The sequence below is a fragment of the Dipodomys merriami genome, unplaced genomic scaffold, assembly GCF_024711535.1.
Source record: "Dipodomys merriami isolate MVZ:Mamm:240054 unplaced genomic scaffold, mDipMer1.0.p SCAF_12, whole genome shotgun sequence".
NCBI classification, from domain to species: Eukaryota; Metazoa; Chordata; class Mammalia; order Rodentia; family Heteromyidae; genus Dipodomys; species Dipodomys merriami.
In genome coordinates, this window is record NW_027202493.1 from 36,701,620 (window position 1) to 36,723,061 (window position 21,442).

General features: G+C 42.6%; 1 protein-coding gene across 2 annotated transcripts in view; it reads right to left on the reverse strand.

Annotated features, from left to right (window-relative positions):
- Psd3 (pleckstrin and Sec7 domain containing 3) overlaps positions 1-8,689 on the reverse strand; it is a 338,007-nt gene extending 329,318 nt beyond the window's left edge. For both annotated transcript variants that reach the window (XM_070016552.1, XM_070016557.1), the window contains exon 1: positions 7,943-8,689. In XM_070016552.1, coding sequence (XP_069872653.1) covers positions 7,943-8,680 — 738 coding nt within the window. In that variant the 5' untranslated portion in view covers positions 8,681-8,689. The remainder of the gene's footprint in view (positions 1-7,942) is intronic.
- Positions 8,690-21,442: the final 12,753 nt, after the last annotated feature.

Here is a 21,442-nt window from a genome sequence, read left to right on the forward strand (position 1 = left end):
TCAGGCATACGGGAAACACTTTCTGATAACGACAGAGAAGGCAACGATTTCCCACATGTCCCAAAGTTCAATCCAGGTCATCAATTCCTGGCTCACACTCATGTGCTGAGAATGCAAGGCTGACTGCCCAGGACCCTCCGTAGCCTGAGCATTCAGCACATCTGAAGAATGGACAGGCTGGTGGGGGTGCTTCTTAGCAGTGAAGTTGAAGAGTGCTCCTCTCTTAGAATAAAGTCAGACTCTGATTGCCTTTAATTTTCACTAATCTCAGTTCTTACCAGTGAGGAGGGGCGGGGTGAGTTGCTGCCACGGTGGACCAGGAGATGCGTGTTGGAGTTGATGTGTGTGCCATCTGGAGTTGGGCTTGTTGGGACTGTGTGAATAATGGTGTCACAGCTGTGCTCTTCTGCTTCCTCTCAAGGGGCTGCATGAGAAGTGGAGTGAGACCCAGCAAGTCCCTACTGTACCTCGTCACTATCTCTGGACTCCTCTCTCCAAAATCCTTGTGCTACTTCATAATTTTATAGAACTTTCTAAGTGTCTATCACATCCTGTATGCTCTTTCTTTGTCTCAGTTTCTCTCTCTCTCTCTCTCTCTCTCTCTCTCTCTCACACACACACACACACACACACACACACACACATCCACCAGATTCATGTTAAGCTAATGGGGCAAATACTTTGAAACTTGTCAACACTTAGAAAAAAAAAAAAGAGCCACGTGGTGCCATAATCACCTACTTTCAGTGTAACTGCTTAACTTTTCAGCCCTTCTAAAGCAAATGCTTCATGTTCATCTGTAGTTTCCAAGAATTCCACAGGGGAGCTTTTCAATTTAATAGGAGTGATAATATTCTATGTGTGGTGGGACCAATGGCCTATAAAAGCTGAGTAAAGCAGTTTTCCCAAGGGTTAGCTTACTTGAAATAATTTAAGAAACAAACCTTATTCTTCCACTGGGGTGGGGGAGGAAGAAGAAAGGGAACAGGACCTTGAAAGAGGGGCCTGGTCAAGCAGCCAATCAACTAGACTCAACCAAAGTGCACAGGTGAAGCTCTACTTAAGAGAAATTCAGACGATCATGTACTCATATGTACACGTGTGCAGATGAGGCTTCTACCTTGTAGTGAAGGAGATTAAGGTTTGTACCTAAATACCATAGAAAATAACAATCATCATTCTGATAATGCCGATGCTTAGTGACAACTTTCTACTCCATAAGCAGGAGTACACGTGTGCAGATGAGGCTTCTACCTTGTAGTGAAGGAGATTAAGGTTTGTACCTAAATACCATAGAAAATAACAATCATCATTCTGATAATGCCGATGCTTAGTGACAACTTTCTACTCCATAAGCAGGAACCATGCCTAGTACTTTACATCTATTACTAAAAGACGCTCAGAGATGCTGAGGAATTCAGAGGTGATACAGAAGTTAAGTAACTTTCCAGCCAGCAGGACTTTAGCACCAGAACTGTGTCCAAACTAAGGCTGTCAGCTAAAATACAGGATACCAGTAAAATCTGAATTCCAGATAAATGATGAATCATTTAAAATCTTGCATCAAAGAAGAGTAAGTATATAGAAAGAATTTTTCTGCTATATGTCAACCTTTCACCAAGCAGTTAGGTGGAAAGTTCAATGAAGAACAACCAAGTTTCTTACAGAGATTTGCAAATAATAAAGCATTGGAAGTGATTGAAAAGGCCCCCGGGCTTTTGATCTCACCTTCTGCGGGGCTCTGGTCATTGAAAGGTTAACATAAAAAATTGCCAGTTCAATTTCCAAAAGTTAAAGTTGACTAAATATAATCACAGGAAATATGCACAGCACACAGGACAGCCAAGAAGGAATCACAGCTGCGCATTTCATTAAAACAAGAGAGAGTGAACTTCCGAAGAACGCAGCCCTGCAGAGGCCCGACAATGGCAACTGCACACAGCCGTCCTGCTTTCATTGCTTGCTTTCATAGATAAGGTTCAGCTCAAGAAATCCGCAGGGCTGGGAAGGTGGCTCAGTGGTAGAGCGCTTGCCTCGCATGCACAAGGCCCTGGGTTCGATTCCTCAGCACCACAAGCAGAAAAGGCCGGAAGTGGCGCTGTGGCTCAAGTGGTAGAGCGCTAGCTGAAGGACTGAGGGACAGCGCCCAGGCCCAGAGTTCAGGCCTCACGACTGACAAAAAAGAAAAAGAAAAAATTAAAAAAGAAATCCGTAGAAGCCAACTCAAGAAATGTGGCTTATCTCCATTTGTTAGTTCAAGACAATATTTGGAACCCATGGGGTGAATCTGTTTACTAGATAACTCAATCTCACCTGAGGACTTCTACCTGTGTAACTCTTGTAGCATCCTATAGTCTTGAAAGTCTATGAGGAAAAAAAATATCATAACCAGCAGCAGATTGTGGAAGCAAAATCTATGCATACATCTCAGCAGCTCATGATTTGATCTTATAACTTTATATCATTCAGAGATTTGGAGGGGGGGTTGTTTGTTTGTTTGTTGTTGTTGTTGTTTACAAAAAACTTCCAAAAACCAAAAATGTGACTTCCCTGAGTTGTAAAGGATGTTAATAGGGCATTTATACAAAGTATTGACTTTGTAGTTCTAATTGACAACTCTCTGAAATTATCTGGTTTTGTGTTCGTATTTGCTTCTCTCCTCTCCACTCTAGGAATTCCCCTGCCTGTACCATGGTAGATTGGATGGGCCTCCATCCTCTACTGGACCAAGTAGCCTCTTCCCAGGGGATTGGGACTCAGACATCCTACAGGTCAAGTACCATGCTGAAGTGTAGGTAATTCCTTAAAGACTGTACCTGTACAATGATCCACAGGATCTGTGTAAACATGGAAGGGAAGGGTAAGGAGAGAGGTGGTGAAGACAGTGTTGTCATGGAAACACCGAGGCATACAGAAGATAACCCATTCTGCTGTCTCAAGCTTTATTTAAGTAATAAATCAAGACATTGGTGTCAAAACCAATGCAGCATAAAATGGACTAAACATAAAAGCTTCCAGTCCAATCAAGACTGTCTTTTAAATACCAGAATCTTTTAAAGGGATGCTTCACTGAACATTTAGCTCTATCACTGTTAAACATTTTCTATTTGAGGATTTGTAGAGTGCTTCCCTTTTGTTCTAAGTGATTTTCAAGAATTCTGAATTGTACACCAAGGAAGATTAAACACATGACTGAATTATCTAGGACTCTATTTTATGGGACCAGAACAATGTCTAAACTTAGGACAGGCCAGAAAAGTGAAAGAAGCTTGGGCTGGGAATAAATACTTCCCAGAGGAGGGAAATGACCACTTCCTGGGGGTTAAGCAGACTAAGGGTCAGTGTGCAAATTACAGAAAGAAATTTCATTCAAAATGCAATCTGATCAGAAAGAGAAATACCAAGCTGAGAGCAGACAGTTGGTGACTGGCCCTGAAATTCTGTGGTGGAATTGGTGTTCCTGCTCAAAGAAGGTACTCATTCTCTCTCAGCCCTGAATTCTCCTGCTGAGATTCCAAATCCCTCACTCTCCTGCCAGCTGACAAAGTAATGAATCTTTAGAGACAATCTGAGGTAGATGAAGTGAAATTGCTTCATTCTCTTCTCTCATTTAATAGGTTATTTCCTGAATCCATCAATTCATAGTTGCCACAGAACATCAGAACTGGAAAAACCTCAGAGCACACAAGAGAATCTAGCTTTGTTTAAGAAGTCATCAGATGCTGTAGAGCTAGCTAGTTGGCTCGCTATAAGGGCTCCTTTTTATTCCTTAGATCCCAGTGCCAATGTCCTTGAATCTACATAAAAACCTTCAGCTAAAAAATTAATGCACTCTACAGGTTTATATTTTAGACATTGTTGTCATTTTAAAGAACAACAACCCAAGACACTGAGAGTTAAAATTATTTAGTCTGCTAGACTGGCTTTGCTCATAAGAAAATAGATTTGCATTGCATGTCCTTAGATTAAAAAATAATGTCCTATTCTCAATTTCCATCTCACATGTCCACCAACTCCATGCCTACCTTAATCACTTTCCTGTTTTCTAAACCATGAATGCTTCTAGAAGCTGACAAAGAAAGACCAGCAAGTCAATTGGTTTTTGATGACCTCTATTGAGACAGGAAGAGGAAAAAGTAAGACCAAGGCAGAAAGGCAAAATTTGGGGGGAAATTGAAAGGGTATAGGTGACAAATCTGTGGGGATAATAAAAATGGCATTTGGGGGAGAAATTTCAAAAATATGCTCAGTACTAATTTTCTTATACCAATTACATATCAAAAGTCACTGCTCTTTTAAGACAGAAAGTATGGAAGATACAAAGATGTAGTGTTTCCTATGTGTAAACTTTCCAAAATGATTGAGCTCCTACCCCTACCCCTCCACCCACTCCTTTGGGTCCTGTCTGTTACCTTGGTTTTGTGATCTTTAGCCCCAAAAACTCAAATCTAAAGTTGACAGTTCCTCGGGCCCCCACAGAGGGGCAGCAGAACATGGGGTGGAAGAGTTAGTTAGGACAGACTCCGCTTGGAGACCATGAAATGTTTTCTGATTCCCTCTGATAGACTATCCATAAGCCAGCTCTCAGTTGGCATCACCTGGTGCTGAAACTTCCTCCTCCAAACCCAGTCCTTCAGTACTTCTAGATAGCTGGCTGTTCTGGTTCACACAAAATCTTCTCATGGGTCATGAAGACTGCAGCATTGACTATGAGGCCTCTGGCTGCCTTCCAAAGAAATCTCACCTCATGGATAGACAGTAAGAGAAAGGATGAGCCCTGAGTTTCATGTGGGCTAGTCCTGAATTATGCTCTCCAGTCCTTAATCCTGTGGCGTGGCTAACTACTCTCATAGGTCTTCCTTTCATCAGTCACGTGACAATGACAACAGCTACAGCCTCACCGTGCTGAGGTTGTAATAAGATCTCAGGAGGCTGAGATCTGAGGATCGTTGTTCAAAGCAGCCAGAAAGTCGGTGAGGCTCTTATCTCCAATAAACCACCAGAAAACCAGAAGTGGCACCGTAGCTCAAGTGATAGAGCACTCACCTTGAGCTAAAGAGCTGAGGGAGAGCGCCCAGGCCAAGAGTTCAAGCCCCACAACTGACCAAAATAAAAAAAAGAAAAAGAAAACCCTCTATTTTTTAAAATAATGTTAGTAATTTTCTAAGTTATAAGCTAACTGAACTGGTTTGTTACACTCATGCCTTATGATACTTGGAAGAATATTTAAGTCAATAACGACTCTGGAGCTCAATGTTTTAACATGGAGAGAAGCACGTGGCCATTTCTTCTGCAAAGATGAAGTTTGGCATGCTTGATTGGTTTTCTTGTTCACCATTAGCATTCTACCACTAGAGGCATGATTCCAGACCAATATTTTGCTGTTTATTTACAGAGCAAATCTCATAGACTTTTCTGCCCAGGCTGGTTTTGGACTGAGATCCTCTGATCTCAGTCTCCTCCATAGGTGTGAGCCATTATAAAATTTACTTACATATAACTAACATTGTGCTTCAATAAATATACTTGATAATATTTTTCTTTACCATGTCAACTACAAGGCACCATTGTGAGGAACTGAGGATCTCACCATGGTGGGTTAATAGACAAATAAAAGCTTAATCAGCCTTTTGATAGGCATAGATGGAGTTTTCAATATATGGACATATTGGGCCAGTCTCACAACCTTTCATATCAGAAGGTCACTTTAATAGGGAAAAACATCCCTAGCTTTGTGGAGTTTGCTCCTTTTTCTAACACCCAACATTGGGAAAGGGCCACTTGGTTACAGACTGTAGAACTGGTAGATCAGAAGGAATGAATATCACAATACCTGCCTCTTACCAGGACAGGAGAAAGACCATCAAGGTCAAGGAGAAATTTTGGTAGCCCTGGGGTCCATCTAACATTCACACTTCTGATTCCATGCTTTCCTTGGACTTACTTCATATCCCATTATGTTTGTTTCTTCTCTTTTCTGCCCCAAGACAGAGTCTACTGAGGGCTGGGTTCACCAGCCCAGCACTTGGAACCTGAATTTCCATAGCCAAGTACAAAAACAACAGCAGTGTTTTTGCAATGAGAGAACTGAGAACTCAGAGAACTCAGGTGTTTTGCTTCTGAGGATTAGAAGTTGCACTTGTGGCTTCCAGCTTCTTAGCCAGGAATTCTGTAATCTTTACTTTAGCTAGGACAATTGTCCTAGCTAATCACAAAGGAGATCAAGGAAGACTGCCAGAGCTGAGATCCACACTCCCAAAGCACTTCTCCCCAGAGAAATGGTAACAGGTCAAGGCTTTGATCCTTCCCCTAAAGGTAGGAAGAAATAGTAGAGAAAGATGGGGTTTTCAAGACATCAGAACAACATTGCAGTACACAAACAACTACTGTGTGACCCTCTGATCCAGACGCTAGGCTCTGACGTACAAGCTTATCGTTCCTCCTAAATCCCTGTAGGAAATGAGAGATATGAGAACTCAGATGGAATGTGAACTATTTCTTAAGAACGCATGCTCACATTTCTTCTCCCAAGAGTTCCCCGCTTAGACACCCCATTTCTTTCTGATTTTGAATGGTGGCTATACAGGTCTCCAGGGAAGGAGGGATGGTGTATAAAAGAATGTAGGAGAGAGACACAGTATCGAGAGGAAGCAGTGCTGCGGAAGACCCACTTGTGATGCTGTTAATTCCATCCAGTTCTCCCTTGACTTTCCCAAGAGTCACTCCATGTTAGCCTACATACATACACCAAGTAGCCACCTCTTCTATCTTATCCCATCCAGCACATAGCATCCTCCTCACTTACAACCTTCATCATCAAATGCAATGTAAAGCAGGCCATCTATGCTACCTTTCTTGGCAGTAGAGAGGTGAAAGCATCACTGTAAGGTTTACCCTCCCGTTTTGAGAGTGGTGCACCTGGGCTGAGTGGAGGAAGGTGGGCTTCAGGCACCAGCAGGACGGGAAGAAGGGCCAGAGATGCAGAGAATAGGATGCCATCAGAGAGCAGGTTTGATCAAGCTAGTGAGGCCGGGAAAGCTAGAAGTGATCCTGGAGACCATACTGGACTATCTTTCCTCTTACTGATGGGAAAGGAATGCCATGGATGTGTGTTTACTTTTGGTGGTGGGGAAAGACTGGAGGTAAATGTGGACCCTAGAGAGCCATAGCCAAGTGTTGCAAGGCTGCGCTTTGGTTCTGGAAAAACCTCTGTAACTCACTGAACTTCCCCTCATCATCCCTCGTTCCTATCCTGGAAAACACGTTTTGCTCTCCGTTTTATCTTTTGGGAAGGAAAGGAAGGATTTTTCCCCCTCTAGTCACACTTCCTTTCCCTCCTCTGAAACTAGAGATTTGGGCTTCCGTGACTGAGTGGTTATAAGGACTAAAGAAATGTAAGCAAACACCTTGGCACATCACAAGGCCCCCAAATGTCTGTATACTTCTCTGCCATTTCTCTTGGTCTCCCCAACTTTTCTTCTGTTGTTGTTGTTGTTGTTTTTAATGGGGGTAGAGGAGGGGTGCTGTCCTTGAGCTTTCTAACTCAAGGCTAAAACTCTATTACTTTGAATCACAGCGCCACTTTTGGTTTTCTGGTGGTTAACTGCAGATACAAATCTCATGGTCTTTCTTGCCCAGGCTGGCTTGGAACCATGGTCCTCAGATCTCATTCTTGAGTAGCTAGAATTACAGGCATGAGCCACTGGTGCCCGACTCTGGTAGAAATGAAACAAGTATTCATCATCTTCCAAACAAAATGTTGCCAGTGTATGTGTGTGTGTGTGTGTGGAGGGGGTACCTCTGCTTTTGAGTTGTGGGCCATCCACCTTGGCATGGGGAACCCAGAGCTGAAACTGGGAGTCATGGTGGGAACATCTGTGCTCGGTCCCATCTCCCCTGCTGAAAGAAGAACAGCTAGATGGTATGAAATTCAAGTTCTTACCTTGAGAGGCAAAGCAGCTGGTGGGGCCGTGCAGGTCTGGCTGATCTCAATGACTGGGCAGTATCTGCACAGCTGTGCCTGGGTGGCCAGCATTGTGACCCCACAGCCCTTGTCACATTTCTTCGTAAGTACCTGATGGGGCGCAGTGTCCTTTCTCAGCAGGGCCCTTTCTCCCCCATGGGCAGCCTGGACCCAGGGGGCCTGCACTGGACGTCCTAATGCATGCAGGTCCTGAGAGACAGGAGCAAATGGCCAATGCTTCCGGCCCATGGAGGGATTGCTGCTTCCATTGCTCATGGCAGGAGCGAGGCTAGCAAGCCTGGATGACAGGGGCTGCGGCCATCCAAGTTTCCTAGAGGCTGCAGCCAGGCAACGCCTACAATGTAGGGATCTGCAAACAGCACTCCTCCTTACATCCAGATCCTGGGGATTTTCCTCTCTCTCCTTCTCCTTGGGTGGATAGTAACTGAAAGCCACAGGGTCCTCTCTCCCGAGGCTTGCTTCAGGCAGCTGGCTTGAAGGAGAAGCAGCTAAGCCTTGTGTGCGCCTGAGGTCCCAGCCTGCCAAGAAGTCTGTCCTGGGACTTGGGGAACTATGTCCCTCCTCCAGGCCCCCTGGGGCTGCTCTTGAGGCTGCTGTAGCTGGAGACTGGGCGGGGAGAGTTCGGAGAGGGGGGGCCTGCAGCTGGATGAAGAGGAAGGAAGTTTTCATCTGCTGTTGCTGAGGTTGCTCAGCCATTTCCTCCAAGGGGGTAGGGCTGGTCCTTGCCAGGGTCGAGTTTCAGACCTCAGTGCCCAGGGATGGCAAGGCACAGCAGCTGCGGGCAGACATGACTCAGCCCCAGGATTCCATCGCCAGCCTGGGGAAACAAATGACACACCTTCAGCACCCAGAGGGCGTCTCCCAGGAGGGGGCTCGGGAACAGGCTTGGCTCTGCACTCACAAAAACAAACAGACTGGTGGAGAAGAATCTACACAGAGCCATGGGGGTGGAGGCAGTCAAGAATCAGCTTCTCATACCCCGAAATCAAAATGCTATCCATTGCATGGCTTCATTTCCGATTCTGTTCCGTTAGCCGTGCCATGGCTTGGTGTCTGATCTGAGAGATACGGTGTGGTTTTTAAGGGAAGCCTCTGTCCACCGTGGAGTTGTACTTTGACTCTAGCTTGCCTGGATTCTTTCCGCTGAAAACTTTGCACACTGCTCCGATAAAAGCCTAGCAGGCATTTGTGAATAAGTTCAATGTTTTCATGGAGTTCCACCAGGAAGACCGAGGCGCCTCGGGGCCCTTCCAGAGGGGCATGTGCCATGTCAAAATACTTAGTGCTACAGTCATTTCAGTGTGTCTGTCCCTCCCAACACTCAGGTGGTGTCAGTGACATGGTGTTGAGAGGCTGCTCTCCTCAAGAATGGGATTAAAGAGTCATCACACAGGAGTGTTTGGTGGCTTGCTGCCCTCTCCCCCGCCATGGGAAGGAGGCCACAGAAAAACACCCCTGCCCCCCTGTATCCTAGTACACTAATATTGGACTTCCCAGTCTCTAGAACTATGAGAAATACATTTCTGGTCTTTATAACTCAACCAATCTACCGTGTTTTTGTTATAGCAGCACAGATATACTAAGACACTAGAACCACCAAAACCGAAATAAAGATGAAAACAAAAAGAGAAAGAGAAGAGAAATAAGAAAAAAAATATACACAGCAACAGCCTGACGAGTTTTGTTGTTTATTTAGCCAGGTGCCAGTGGCTCACACCTGTAATCCTAGCTACTCAGGAGACTGAGATCTGAGGATTGTGGTTCAAAGCCAGCCAGGGCAGGAAAGTCTGTGCAACTCTTACTTCCAATGAACTACCAGAAGACCAGAAATGGTGCTGTGGTTTAAAGTGGTAAAGCACTAACCTTCAACCAAAAAAGTCAGGGGCAGGACCCAGGCTCTGCATTCAAGCCACACAACCAACCAACCAACCAACCAACAAACAACAACAACAAAATCCACTTAGCCAGCCGTGTATGGTGGCACGTATGCCTGTGGCAGGAGGATCACCGAGTTCAAGGCCAGCCTGGGCTATGTAATGAGACCTTGGTTCCCCTCCCCAGACCCAACATAATAGTGATCACTATGCATTTTTAACTTATGAGAAAACTAGCAACCTTTTCTTTTTAAGTAGGTATCATTTTATTTTCCCTGAACAGTATAACAGGTCATGGCAACGTATAGTGAGAGAGGAGCTAGATGAAAGGAAGAAGAGAAAGCCATCTGCACGTTCGGCTGAGTAATTCACATTCTAAGAGTTTCCACGGGTTCAAGAGAGTGGGAAAGGACCATCTGGAGCCAGGCTGACCTGGTTCTGGAGGAGCAAAGAGGCACAAAGGAGAAAGAAAGCTCTCATCCTTATTGATTAGAAGCAACTTGATTTCAAAGACAACCAGGAGGTCATCCTCTGAGACCAAGTGAGCATGGGACCCACAGAGATCTGGTCAACACTGGGCATGAGTTCCAAGTCTCTGTCCCCACCAGAACAGCAGGAGGCCACCAGGCTACAAAGCTGGTCAGGCAGAGTCTTTAAAAATTCTCAGCACAGATGGTTGAGTGTCCTACGTCAATTTGTGTGTGTGTGTGCTGGTCCTGGGGCTTGAACTCAGGGACTGGGTGCTGTCTCTGAGCATTTCTGCTCAAAGCTAACACTTTACCACTTGAGCCATAGCTCCACTTTCAGCTTTTTGGTGCTTAATTGGAGATACGAGTCTCATGGACTTTCTTGTCCAGGCTGGCTTTGAACCATAGTCCTCAAATCTCAGCCTCCTGGTAGCTAGGATTATAGGCGTGAGCCATTGGTGCCCAGCTTAAACACATTTTCTTTTAAAACAATTGAGGTTAAATAGGTTCTGCTGTTGTAGGTTAAGAAGGACCACACAGTCCTTTCATAACAAGTACACATGCAGAGAACATTTTTGGCAAAACAAAATTTTTGGCAAGTAGAATTATATGTTGATCTGCTTATACTGATTAATATTCATCAGAAATCCTATAGCAGTGATACTTTGCTTATGTAATCTTTGCAAGTTCCTATGACAGATCATTGTGATTACAGAAGCACAATGTGTTTGTGGACAGTTGAGCTGACAATGATGAGAGGAGCAAACTTTGTCTTCCAGTAGAATGGAGACTGGGGTGAAAAGTAATCATTTTCATTTAGTTTCTACAAGTGTCACTCTATCAGGTACTTTAAACGTTTCCTTTTTTTCCATTCAGTTTTATGAGTCTTGAAATGGTGTTAGAAAAGAAGTGAACTTACAACGCTTTCAGAGCAAGAAGCCTTGAGTCCTCAGAGAAATCAGAGTTGATGGTTTAGTTTAGAATTCCTATCATTGATACTGCTATCACATATAATCTCATTTGATATGTAAAAATGGTGAAGTAAGAAAGGCAGAAACTTATTATTTTGTTTTATAGGTTCAGAGGTGTGAATCACAGTTAATAGATGGTTACTCCAGAATTCAAGCCCTTGTCATCTGATCCCAAATCGTTTGTTGACTTGCCTCTATCCCAGTTAATTCCCCATCTCTTAGATCCTTACCCATCTGACAGGAAACATTAACAACACATGTGTGGTTGAATATACGTATATTGCACAAACAACTCTAATGTGAGATGAACCAGCTTGCTTAAGGGCCAGAAAAATGTGTGAGTACAAATTCTAACTGAGAATAGCAATGTAGTGAGTAATGGCTGTCAGTCCCCAACCTCCTACCATTTTTTAGTCCTCCTCTGTTTACCCCAGCCTCTCTGGTCCATCCTGTAACTGCTGCTTATGGTCTGCTCAGGCCCCAGCTTGGCCATACTTGCTCCCTATTGGTGCCATGATTCCAGAATAAAAACTTAGAGCCAGAGGTTTGCCTGAACTTTCCTGCTTCTATTGACCTCTCTCCCTGGATTCCTCTCCCCTGTGTGACTCTGTCTCAGTCAAGATGGCTCCCCAGAGTTACCACACCTTTAGCAATCTATGCCTTCTCTCCCACTTCTCTCTTCTTCCTTAACTAAATGTTACTACTTTGGGTGCTCTGGTCAAATCTCATCACCTGTGAGACCTGCATCAGCTCTCTGGCCTACACTAGCTCTCCCCTTTTCCATTCTGCCAGTAACTAGTCCCTGCCAGATATTAGTCCCCAGTGGTGACTATACAGCGACCGGAAGAGAGAAGTAGGAAGACAAGGAAGAAGTTCTTCTGAAAAATCTTTACAACTTTTCTAGCACTGAGTTAGTCTCATAACCATCCAAGATATGTTAGTGGTGCAACTTTCTCCCATAAGTAAAACACTTGGCTCAAATATAAACTCAGATTAGAACTACACTCTCAGGATATGACAAATTCAACAACTTGATTGTAATGCTGAGACTGAGATGCCAACATGCACAATGAAAGAGAAGAGAAGGAGGTTTTAGCAGGTTATAAGAGAACAATGCTAAGCACAGATGGCTGAGCGCCTCCTTTTGACCCTTCGATAAATGTCCAGTAACAGCCTAGCAGGAGTACTCTGACATGAGCACTGTGAGGGCCCCTTGCTCCAGAGAATTTTACTCCAGTCCCTAATTCCTCACATAGAGCTTGCAATTTGTTTTACATTTTGCACTAAGTTGGAAGAAATAATGAACACTCTTTTTTTTTTTTTTTTTTTGTCAGTTGTGGGTCTTGAACTCTGGGCTTGGGCACTGTCCCTGAGCGCTTCAGCTCAAGGTGAACATTCTACCACTTGAGCCACAGTGCCACTTCCTGTTTTCTGGTGGTTAATTGGAGATAAGAGTCTCATGGACTTGCCTGCCTGGGCTGGCTTTGAACCACGATCCTTAGATCTCAGCTTCCTTAGTAGCTAGGATTACAGGCATGAGCCAATCGCACCTGGCATGAACACTTTTTTGTTAAAATCCAACCAAAATAGAGGAACAGGGGCAAACAAGTGCATCAGTGCTACTCCCTGGACACTCTATTGAAAATGAACTATACAACTTGTGTATAGAGACAGGAGGGAAAACATGGGAGAGAGCGAGGGAAGGAATAACATTGGACCTATATAACTGGAATCCCTCTGTATATCACCTTTAAAATAATAGTTTCAAAAACACCCAACCAAGTAGAAAATAGGGAAGAGCAACAGCTGAGGAGACTGTGCTCAGGGTACAGAGAGTTCTCCTCCACTGGACAGTCTGTTCTTTGGGTTACAGAAGCCTTTTTATACGGCCAACAGAGATGATGTCCAAGCCAGCGAAGGGGCAGCTAGCTCATTTGTTTTAAAAGCAAATTGTGCAAATGTTTTGACTCTTCTCTTTCCAACAAGTCACATACCCACTATATGCGTAGGACTGGACTGAAGAAGGAACTCCCTGCCTTTCCCATTTCCTGACAGGACAATGTTAAACAAGTGACTTCAACTTTTGTGAGCTTCGTTTTTCACCTAGAAAGTAAGGACTGAAAGAGATAGTATATAAGAAAATCAGTTTATTAAATGGATACTGCTATGTACCAGTGAATTATTTTTCTCAATAGATGGCTTCACTCAAGGTTACAAAATGCCTCGGACAAATGCATTGTTCCTAGGTGAATCTGACTAAGCTGAATCTTAAGGGATAAATAGGAATTAGGTAGTTAAGGAGGAGAGTGATCGGGCTGTGCTGAAAAAACACACCCTGTATTACCAAAAATAAGCCATGCTGCCAGTGGTTTGCAGGACAGGCTGGGACACGCAGACACGGGGGAAGCAGAGGTGGGCAGAGGAGCTCCAGGTGGCTGGCTCAGTGGTATGAGACAGTGGTATGAGACAGGCAGCGGCAGGAGCACAGTCTTGGAGGGGTAGCATGTCTGGGATCGTCAAACAATGTGCTACGTGTGGTTTTCAGTGAGTTTTTAATAAACATACATCTTCAAAGATGTTCGTCGTCCGTTCTAGGAATAGCAACGTACCCAGTCCAGTCTGCTTTCTTGCTGCAGGAATCTTCAGAGCCTTTACTATACTAGTGTGTACCATGAATCTTGGAGAAGGAAATGTATTTTGCCACGTTCCTTAAATACTTTTGACATGGTCGGGGGGGAGTGTAGTTGTGGAGATGGGAGGGAAAGGATGGTAGAGGAAAACAAAGGAGGAGGTAACAATGCTTGATAAGAAATGTACTCATTACCTTGCTCATGTAACTGTAACCCCTCTATACAGTATTATCACAATAAAAAACTTATTTAAAACATACTTTTGACCACAGGACCTCTAACGTGCTCTCTCTTGTACTCCTGTTGTTCAAAAATTTCCATTCCCTCCCTCCAGCCCTCCATCTCTTCCTTCCTTCCTTCCTTCCTTCCTTCCTTCCTTCCTTCCTTCCTTCCTTCCTTCCTTCCTTCCTTCCTTCCTTCTTTGTATCCTTTCTTTCTTTCTTTCTTTTTCTTTCTTTCTTCCTTCCCTCTTTCTCCATGGGAAGGACTAGGGATGCAGCTCAGCCTAGCATGCAAAAGGTCCTAGGTTCAATTCCCAGCAATACCAAAAAGCATTCTAATAGGTTCAAATCGGCAGCATAGACTTTACCAGAAGCACAGAGCCTGTGAAACAAGATTGGGGTGGGTGGTCCAGGTAACAGACCACCTCCATCTCTGGACCCCCTCATGCATTACCACCACAGCCAGGGAGTTGCCTTCACGGAACACCTTTGGTTTCCAGGACAACATCTAAATATAATGCTCATTAAAAACCCTTTGCTAGAGATGGGCCTCCTGGCCTCAGCTCTCTACCTTTCTTTCTCCCATAGCTTATTTCTCCTGCTATTTAGAAGACAGCTGTTTGTTCTTGTTCTCTTGCTTTTTTTTTTTCCCCAAGGACTTCGGGTAGAATTAGTTTTTGTTCGTTTATGAATATATCTTTAAAATCTGTACAGCTAGTTTGGAAGTTTTCAAAACCTACAGCTACTTGAATCACTTTTTCCAGGCAATATTTCAATCCAGATCATTTGAAGGCTCTGGGCGTTAGAGCGCCAGGGCTGGCACCCACAGGGCCGGAGTGAAAGGCTTGCTCACTCACTTGAAAGCCATCTGATCTGGAAGGAGTGCAAGGCTGTTTCTGTTTAAAAATAGCCAGCTGAATTTGGGAGTCTTTTTCCAATTAGAGTGAAAACATACTTTCAAGGCCTGATTAGCCCCTAAACCACAAACTATAAATGTTTTATAGCTTGTGGGTGTAAATATATTCTGAAGTAATCTGGGATATTCATTAAAAGAAATTAGGATGATTTGGACACAGCAAACCCAAGGCTGAACTTGCTCGATCAAGACAAATATTCTTTGACTTTCATCTTTGAGACTGGATCTTAATGGATAGCCAAGGTTCATCTCAAACTCACTATGTAGCCTAAACTAACATCAAAACTGGTGATCCTCTTCATTAGCCTTCCAAGTACTGAGATTATAGGCATGTGCCACTATGTCCAGATAATATTGTTAGTTCTTACTAGAGAAAACCATTAATATGTATAACTTAGTATAATCATACATTTATATCAATCTTTTATTTTTCTTCTCAAAGAATGTATGTATCTGCTGAATCATATCTACCCCTCCTCTACCAGCTTTGCCTCCATTTCCTTCTTATCCAAATCCAATCCATACATTGGCCTGACTGCTATTATGGGGATATTGGCCCATAAAATAGAGTCAAGCAATTTTGGTTTTCCTCAGAATAGTTTATGCTTCTCTGTTTCCTATGAAATGAGATTCAATATTTCCCATCATCGCCAGGCACCAGTGGCTCATGCCTGTAATCCTAGCTACTCAGAAGGCTGAGATCTGAGGATTACGGTTCAAAGCCAGCCCAGGCAGGAAAGTCAATGAGACTATTATCTCCAATTAACTATCAGTAAACCAGATGTGGTGCTGTGGTTCAAGTGGTAGAGCACTTGCCTTGAGCTGAAAAGCTCAGGGACAGTGCCCATGCCTAGAGGTCAAACCCCAAAACTGAAAAAAAAATTCCCATCATAGGATCCCTTTACTTTTTAATCTTGTTTCTCAAATACCATTTGGCCAGTGGAACTCACCTATCTCCCTCTTCATCACAACTCAGTCAATATTTATCGAGCATCAGTTATAGGCCTTGAACTGCACTACGGAATGGGTCAACATCAGTGGAGGAGAGTTATGTTTTAGGTTTGTAGAGCTTTCAGTTCAGTGAGTGAAGAAGAGAAATAACAGGATTAGGAAATAAATCAGTTCATTTGCATATGTTGTTATAAGTGCCATGCAAGAAAGCAAATGCCTGACCAGGCATCTGGATGAGGCCTCCCAGTGACAGAGCCACCAACCCATTGGTTGGTGTATGAGCCTTACCTGCTTTGCTTCAGTTTAGTTTGAATTTCAATGCTTCCATGATAGTGCTAGTATCACATGCTTAGGCTGCCAGATAAAGCCACTAAATGGTTCTGGACCAGTCCAAAGGACTAATTGAAATGGCCCAATGATTGCAATTGAAGAGTTTTCTGTGGCATGTACAACAGAGATTTTGAAAGTTGGATTGAGCAGATCAACAGCTTACCCGGCTGAAAAACAATATGAAAAACAGATTGGCCCAGGGCGCTTTGTAGAATTTAGATTTATGCAAAACTTCCACAATTCCAAATTAAACAAACGCAGAATGACACAAATTTGTTGAAATGGAATGCAAGCTAAACATTTCAGAGCTTCTTTCTCAAGTGCAACAGAATGTTGATATTTAAATTCTCCGTAAGCTCCTCATTTAATTTCTGCATGATAATCCAAGAGGCAGAAATAGATGAATCACTCACATTTTTCAACCCCCGGGAGGGAGACAAAGGCTCACAGACAGAGATGAGTGAATAGTTCCCCTGGGTCATTTGTTTGCATAAATCTGTAATTACCTACACAAATAATTTACTTGTTGTGTTATCATTAATTAGCTTTGCTAGGATATCAGTCACTGAAGTATTATCTGATTTTATTAAGCTCCTGGAGGCCTTGGAGAATCTTAGTTACAAGCTAGTTCTCTCCTCGTTAGCATTGACCTGATGGCTTGTTTATTCAGTGGTTGTTTTTTTTTTTTTTTTTGGCCTTTGACCCTATGTTAACACCCCTTTGTTTTGTAACCTACACTGTCAATGTGCCCTCTAGACCCAGAGAAAAGGCAGATGAATAGAAGTATCCATGCCTGCTTTACAACATCTGTACATAGGCAGGAAGCCTGAATTTCTATCACTTGGCTCTGACGTCTTCAGAAATCAAGAAGGAAGAAAGAAAGAGAACAGGAGAGGTCTTCAAGGCCCTTAAAGATTCACAATTGAACAGTCATATGTAATATAAGTGAATCATCCATGACACATAGTAAGTCCCGTGTCAATATCAGCGATGATCATCCCGTTGACTCTCAGTGATTGGCGAGCATCTCCACTGCAGCCTTGTGTTGAACTCCTATTTTATCTTCCTACTAACTAGGCAGCTAGTGTTCTTCTGCCCTATTCTGGAAGAGCAAGAAATAGTGAGTCTAGCAATCAGTATGGGAAGTGCTAAAGTCAACATGGGAGAAAAGAGGAAAATGCTTTAGCCTGCAAGACTAGGCGGTTCCATGTCCATAATCTGTCGGACTTGAGCCGAGTGCATTCTGTGAACAAAGGAAAGCCACTCCCTTAATGCCAGAGACAGACACCCAGTGGCAAATAGACACTCAGGTTTATGACTGACTAAGACAAAGAAAATGAATTTTTACTTCACACAGTAACAAGCCTCCAAAATTCACAGCTGAATTATGTAACGAATGCATAGTTATGCAGGCAAGTGAATTCTAAACTGGCCAAACATTGAACAATAAGCTAGATGCAATGCAAACGAATCTAAAATGGAAAGTGATACAATTATAAACACAAAAGGGAAAAAGCAGAATTAAAATTAAAAACGTATCAAAGATACGGTGACAAAAATATGGCTTAGGATATAGATGGCTTGGGACAGAGATGAAGGCATTTTTGAAAATAAAAATGCTTTTAATATATCTCATAAAGAGAACAAATTAGACATATTTTCTTCTTCTTCTTCTTTTTTTTTTGGGGGGGGGGTCTGGTCGTGAGGCAAGCGCTCTACCACTGAGCCACCTTCCCAGCCCTCTTCTTCTTTAAAAAAAAAACAAACAAAAAACTGGGACTTGTACTCAGGGCCTCATACTCTTGCTTAGTTTTTTCACTCAAATCTAGCCCCTTACCATTTGAGTCAGACTTCCACTTCTGCATTTCTGCTGGTTAATTGGAAGTAAGAGTCTCGTGGATTTTTTGGGGGGGAGGGAGGTGCTGGGGTGGCTTAAGACAAAGATCTGCAAATCTCAACCTCTTGTGATTTACAAGTATGAGCCACAGGCATGAGTAGAAAGCTCAGCTGATATTTGTGTTTCAATATGACCATCTCCTGTATTTTAATTTTGCTTTTAGCTTGTGAGATAACTTTTATTTTCCTTGTGCTCCCTGATATGCATAGCTGTTTATTATTTTGTGTGTCTTACATTTTCTATTCCTGTTTTGCTCCCTTTCTTGTCTTTAAAATATTTCAAATGTAATTTTAATTCATTTTTTCCATCTTCTGGCTTAAAAGTTAAATATTCTATTACTACCTTTTCTATGAGTTTCCTTAAATTTTGAATAAACAAAGCTTAATCTCCTCTGAAAAAAACAAGAAGACTAGAATGCCTTATTCCACAACTGGTCATTACAGTTTTTTTATTATAAATGACATTTTTTTTCAGCTTCCATTAGTTAGAAGGAGGGAGAGGATTTCATAACTCCATGTAGCTCTTGGGCACCTGAAATGTAGCTAGTATAAAATGAGATGTTCTCTAAGTGTGATATACACTCTAGACTTTGAAAACTGGATGAAAAACATAGATATGTGACATGCTTCTTTATTAACTTTTGTACTTTGCGTGTATAGGAAAGCTAATGTTTGGATATTGTTAAGAAAACCATTCTACCTGTTTCATTTTGTTTTTAAATATGCATATGAGAAACTTTCAAATGGGAGATGTGGGTGACATTCTATTTCCATTGGCTAACATAGGCTAACATGGGTTTACATTCTGACACAGCCCTTAATCTTCCCCTCATCTCCCTCATCGAGTCGTTATGAGGTCTACGAAGAAGGTGTTTTCACTTCTTAAACCAATGGCTGTACCATTTCAGACTCAAAAACTGTCTCACAGGCCAAAGTATCTTATTTCACTCTGATAGTATTCGCTAAACCAAGCCTTTTAGAATTCCTTTTAATCTCATTTACCTAGGGTTGGGGGGAAGTTCAATGCGAGAGAAGAAGGCCAAAGGATAAATGACAGAGATAACTCAGCCCTTTAGATTTGCTATTTTTTTTTTATCCTCAGACTATCTAGGGCCATTTAGACAGGTGATACATATAATTTAGGGGAAGGTGAGTTATAAAGGGGGAAGATCTCTGGGATAATTATTTGAGTGCTCACATAATCACCATGATGCACCAAAGCTACCAGTAATTACAGTCTCCTCTTGGGAGTGCTCCTAAGAAGGATGCATGCATTGAACATGAAGCAGACACCTTACAAGGGCACCCTGGTGGACTGTCCCTCCCCTGCGTGGTAAGGCTGTCTTATACCCAAGCTCTGCCAAAAGGAGGCAGAAGAGAAAAGACACACTAAAGAGGCATTCTCACTAATAATCAGGACAGGATTTTTCTCTGTATCGACTCTTATTAAACTACAGGTTCACAATCCTTTATCCACAATCCTGCAGAAAGCTCTAAAAACCAAAAGGTCTCTTTTTTCCAGAATGTATTTGGAGGCAAAGCCCTTGAAAATTCAGTGCACTAGTGTGAGGCAATTGGCTGACTTTGTCCTACTGAGTTTGATGTTCCTACAGAAGACTACAGGCTACAGACTACGGACAACACATCCTCAATAGACTTTCCTGAAATCTGAAATATTTACGATTTTGAAATCATCTACTCCAGAAAGAGTAGATGAGAGAGTGTGAGCCAGCAGCCTGTGTGGAATACCACAGCTTAGAAACCAGGCAAATAACCACGCTCTCCACCTCATTTATTCCCCTGACACAGTCACTGGCTCCAAAGTCACTTTTCCCTTCTGTGGGTTAGGTCTTCATTCACAAGCCCTGGAAGGTGTGTTTCAGGTATTCTGGAATAATGTATCTTGTCTCTCTACAATGTGAGCCAGGCTTTGCAAGTTGCATGAAAGACCTTAGATTTGCCTGCTCTAAATGCATAAAGAAAGAATAACAATATGTAGAATAATCTTTCTTAACATGTCTTCAAGGAGAAAACTGCATGGGTTATGAAAATAAGAGTTAAGAGTTAAGAGAATAAGGAACGTGACACTTATTAAGATCATAAATTATGCCAGGTGCTGGTGGCTCACACCTGTAGTCCTAGGTACTCAGGACGCTGGGATCTGAGGATCAGGGTTCGAAGCCAACCTGGGTAAGAAAGTTTGTGAGACTCTTATCTCCAATAAACCAGCAGAAAACCAGAAGTGGTGCTGTGGCTCAAAGTGGTAGAGCACTCGTCTTGAGCAAAAAGAGCTCAGGGACAGTACGAGCCTTGAGTTCAAGCCCCATAAACAACCCCAAAAATTATAAATTATTTTGAGAAATGAGGCCTGATCCCAGCTATTGAGAGAACTTGATTGTTTTGATGTTTCTTATGAAGAATGATGCCTATTGGAGAAGGGTTAGTTGGGAGAGAACGGTTAGTTGGAAGGTGTGACTTTGATCAAGACGCATGTACACATAAATGGAGATATGAATCCTTATGCAACTATTTGGAGATAATAAAAAAGAATGATGCTTCCAATTCATTTTCCTGAAAGAGTTCAAGAGTTGAGATGAAAACTGATAACTGAAACTATAACTAGATCTGAATTACCTTAATCAGGAAGTTAAAAAAATATATTGTATCCACACTCCCTCTTTCTTTAACAAGCCTTCTAATTATCTGGCTTTGGCTACAGCATTTATCATTTTCATTTTGGAAAACTCTCCTTAGTAACTATTCATATACCACCACAGATGGTTGCTGAATATTTGTTGTTGCTTACTGCCCTTCAGACCTAAATTTCATTTTGCATTATGACAGAACAGGAGAAAACTAGTCACAACCATAGATACTTTCCTTTTCTGTCTTTGGGAGGGAAAAAATCTTTCCACTTCTCATTCTTGGAAGTGGGTTCAATATGTAATTCTTTATATAGATGTAATGCTTTTAGTCAGTTATCTGTTAAAAAGTACTACTTGTTTGCTTTTGAGTCTTAATGCTCTAGTGTAACTTCAGAGCCCAAGTATGGTAGTACCATGCAACACCTCAGAAGGCACCTTTCAAAAGTGGTATGGCATACAGAACTTCTTCATACCAGTCTCTTCATTTTATTCTACCTTCAGGGGGTCATTTGGGTCATGAGTTGAAAATCCAGAAAAGGCTGGATAATGATCAGGAT